At 36.7% G+C, this 4208-nt stretch overlaps 1 protein-coding gene across 1 annotated transcript in view; it reads right to left on the bottom strand.

Annotated features, from left to right (window-relative positions):
- Positions 1-741: 741 nt before the first annotated feature.
- LOC135226583 (nephrin-like) overlaps positions 742-4208 on the bottom strand; it is a 125686-nt gene continuing 122219 nt past the window's right edge. Inside the window, 3 exon segments of the mRNA XM_064266270.1 lie at positions 742-2829; positions 3429-3515; positions 3518-3629. Coding sequence (XP_064122340.1) covers positions 2387-2829; positions 3429-3515; positions 3518-3629 — 642 coding nt within the window. The 3' untranslated portion in view covers positions 742-2386.

The raw sequence follows: 4208 nt of genomic DNA, 5'->3' as shown, positions 1-4208 counted from the left end.
CAAAAGAAGACAATATGCGGCATCTCAAAGATAATTATAGAAAACCTAGTCAATAATGGCCAACAATTTTCTTGTTGTTGATAAAAGTCTGCACAAGTCAGGATGACTTCATTCTGCTTGTTTTGGAATTTGAAAATAACAACTCGATTTTCAACTCTTAAACAAAACAAATTACGCCAATTTGTAAATCACAGAAAATTAACAAAGAGAATTGGTGCTGAGGATGTCATTCAGAAGCAAAATGTTGGTCCCGATCTCTGAAAATGTAAACAAATATACAAAAATTCCTTTGGCACGGTTTGTATTTACAAAAAGAAATGAATATGTACAAAAGCAGAAATGATACTAAGATGTCTGTTATCCTAATGGTCTACGACATCATGCGAAACAAGCTTATCAGAGATGAAAATGCAATGATTATCGTGTTCATTTTTCATGCTTCAACCTACTGTCAACATAACGAGAGGGAACTCTTCTTATCTCCTGTATGACATGAGGTGTTTACTGTATGTATATATATATATATATATTATATATATATATATATATATATATATATATATATATATGTATATGTATATATATATATATATATATATATGTGTATATATATATATATATATATATATATATATATATATATATATATATATATATATATATATATATATATATATATATATATATATATATATATATATATATATATATATATATACTATATATATGTATATATATATATATATAATTTGCAAGTATTCAGTATAAATATTCAATACTTTTGAAGAAATCACTCCGATCATTGTCATAAATCAAAAGGAGGAATGGCTTTTGGAAATGTTCGATGTAAACAAAAAGGAAAAAATCCGGAGAGCTTTCCCATTATGAAGACCGCTAATTTAAACTCCTGGGTTGAAGCAAATGCGGAATTGCCTTCTGCAATGAAGAGGACGCGAGACTCGTGTCTCAAAAAATCCACGGGGCTGTCATTGGTGATAATGGTAGGGAATTAACAAATTGCAAACAAACGCCTTATCGTATGGGTAAGGGTGGTAAGGGGATTGTGGGGGGTTGGGGTGGTACTGTTCTTATAAGAGAAATTTCCCTAAAATTTACTGTTTAGGATTATCTATGTCTGGCTACAAGGCACTTCCATGTCAGCCTGGGTCAGCAATACTGGGTTCTTCAAGTCATTTGACTTCTGGAACTCAGAAAGCTGATGATCACCTGGAATTGTTGCTGTTACTTCGGCTTTCCAGCAAGAAGTCACAAGTCAAACAGTCTTTTTATGAACGAGCAGGCGACGACATCACACTGACAGTGTCACGGAAACAACACAATCATGATCACATTTATGCAAGAAGTCAGTCACTTTTATATTATTTTTTTTATATATTTGGAAACATGGACGCTTGAACGCATGATCCCACCTTAATATGGAATATGAATATCTTACACATCACACTATTGAGCAGTACTTTGGCTATTTGCAAATTTCTTGTTTTTCATCTTTACACAGTGAGCTCTCCTGAGCCTTCATATAAAAGTGATAAAAAAAGAAAACACCACTGAGAATTTGACCTGATATGTGGTTGCGCTCCCAAAGAAATTCTCAAAAAAATTACAAAATGGACCGTTCACTTTTTCTTTGTGTGTGTTTTTTTCCTGTAATTTCTATGCAGCATTATTTTCTCAAATATCGAAGGAGATATTTCATAATCAGTTCCTGTGGCTTTTTCCACTTTACGACACGTGACAGCTGCCTCCTTTTTCAGCTGGAAATGGAATGTTAAGCATCCTTCCAGAACCATTCTGCTTCTCCATCATAGTCTTTAAGTAACTTTTCATTTGCATCTGAGATGTCCAAACGTAGCTACTAACGCTGCACAAAACCACACTTTGGGAGTCAGTTAGTGTCCTCATTTATAAAGGACACAAAAATACTCTCTTTCCTTTTCATGGGCCAGATATTTTTTTTCCATAGTACACTAATCACCAGCATGTGGCAATCTCCGTCTCTTGCTTTCTTGGGAGATGATGGAACATTATCACTTTTACCATCGGCGTTTTAAAAGCAATGTTGATTGATGCTCTCCGTAACCCAAACGACGCACCTTCAGGTCCCAGTTCTGGGACGTTATGGGCCAGTTTTCTTTTTTATAATTATACGATTGACAGAACTTGGGTATTCCGTTGACGTCTTGCGAAACGCAATTAATTCCTTATCTTTAGGTATATAATCAACAGGCATGAGTACTGTAAAAATAAAGGTTACAATGGACCAATGTTTTTTTTGTTTTTTAATCTTTGGATAAGTTGTAGCTGTCTTTAACAAGTCAATTTACATGAAGAGATCACGTGTCCCCCTCAGGAGAGGAGAGATATCTCACACGAGGTGACCCCGATGTTCGAGAGGGACTCCGGAGGTGGGCTGGGTTGGATCGGAGGCGAAAGTCGTGAGCATGGGCGTGTGGGGTGGGTGGGTGCGCGTCGGGGATGGGTTGTTGGGGAATTTCCCGCCCAGGCCGCCTCCTCCTCCTCCTCCTACTCCAGGAGCAGCAGAAGAAGGAGCTGCACTTCCCGTCACGGGGATGTTCATGGACCCATTTCGAATGTAGTCTTTAGGGAAGTGGAGCTTCGAGGGCGGGTTTCGCCTGAGGGAGTCCGTGTTGTGGGTATGGGCCGTAAGGGAAGTGGTGTGGTTGGGCGGCTGATACGTGTTGTAGCGATGGGTCTGGAGCGAGTAGTGGCCGCCCTCGGCGTTCGTTATGTTGTAATGATCCGTCGTGTTATTCCTTCTGCCCAGCGTTCCGTATCCGCTGGCTCGATCTGGAATGGTCATGGAAATGAGGCCTTTGCAATTTACGCACATGACAGAAAAATCAAAAATCGATTATAACACAATTTTGAAAGTGAAGACTGATGATTTAGCCATTTTGTAAAGTGAATCATACGACCAGCTGGTTTCGGCTAACGATTCGCAGCTGCATTTTACCGGTTCCAGTCACGACTGCAAAAATTAATGATCAGAAAAAAAAAATGACAGTTGAGAACTGGCATTCACCTAATGTTAATGAGCAGAAAAAACTGACAGTTGAAGACTGGTAGTCACCTAAAATTTATGAGAAAAAAAGTGACAGTTGAGATCTGGAACTCGCCTAAAATTAATGATTAAGAGCAGAAAAAACTGACAAGTTAATGCCTGACAATCACATATAATTAACGAGCGAGAGAAAACTGACATTTGGTGCCTGACACTCATCTAAAATTAATGAGTAGAAGTAGAAAAAAATCTGACAGTTGAGGACTGCTACTCACCTAAAAAAAAAAAAAACTGACAGTTGAGGACTGCTACTCACCTAAAAAAAAAAAAAAAAAATAAAAAAATAAGGAAAAAAAAAAAATGACAGTTGATGAGTGACACTCACCTAGCGCCGCATTATACTGATTCCGCCTGATGTCGTCATATCCATCATCTATGTTGAGGTCATTGTGGGAGGGTGGGGGTGGGAGGAATGTGAGGGGAGGGGTCGCGTGGCATACTGGGGAGGGGGCTCCAGCTGCTCTATGAGGTATGTGCTGGCTGCTGTCACCCTGGCGGCTTCGGCCTCATACTCGTCGGCCGAGTCCTGTGAATGATGATGAGGATTTTATTCCGTAGAGTTTCAAGCTCATGAAGTTTTACAGTAATTCTTGATCATTTTGACGTAAAAATGCAAAATTACATAAACAAAACTAACACCTAACTGTATAAACGTTTACATAATACATGATCATTTTGACGTAAAAATGCAAAATTACATAAACAAAACTAACACCTAACTGTATAAACGTTTATATAATACATGATCATTTTGACGTAAAAATGCAAAATTACATAAACAAAACTAACACCTTACTGTATAAACGTTTATATAATACATGATCATTTTGACGTAAAAATGCAAAATTACATAAACAAAACTAACACCTAACTGTATAAACGTTTACATAATACATGATCATTTTTAAGTACTTAAAAAAATGCTAAATTACATAAACAAAACTAACACCTAACTGTATAAAAGAGTTTATATAATACATGATCATTTTGACAAAAAAATGCAAAATTACATAAACAAAAGTAACACCTAATTGTAAAAAATTTTTACAATACCCTATGATAATTTTGAAGTAAAAATGTAAAATTACATTATAACAGCCGCGCA

The sequence above is a fragment of the Macrobrachium nipponense genome, chromosome 14, assembly GCF_015104395.2.
Source record: "Macrobrachium nipponense isolate FS-2020 chromosome 14, ASM1510439v2, whole genome shotgun sequence".
In the NCBI taxonomy this organism is placed as follows: Eukaryota; Metazoa; Arthropoda; class Malacostraca; order Decapoda; family Palaemonidae; genus Macrobrachium; species Macrobrachium nipponense.
This window is presented reverse-complemented; position numbering and strand designations above follow the sequence as displayed.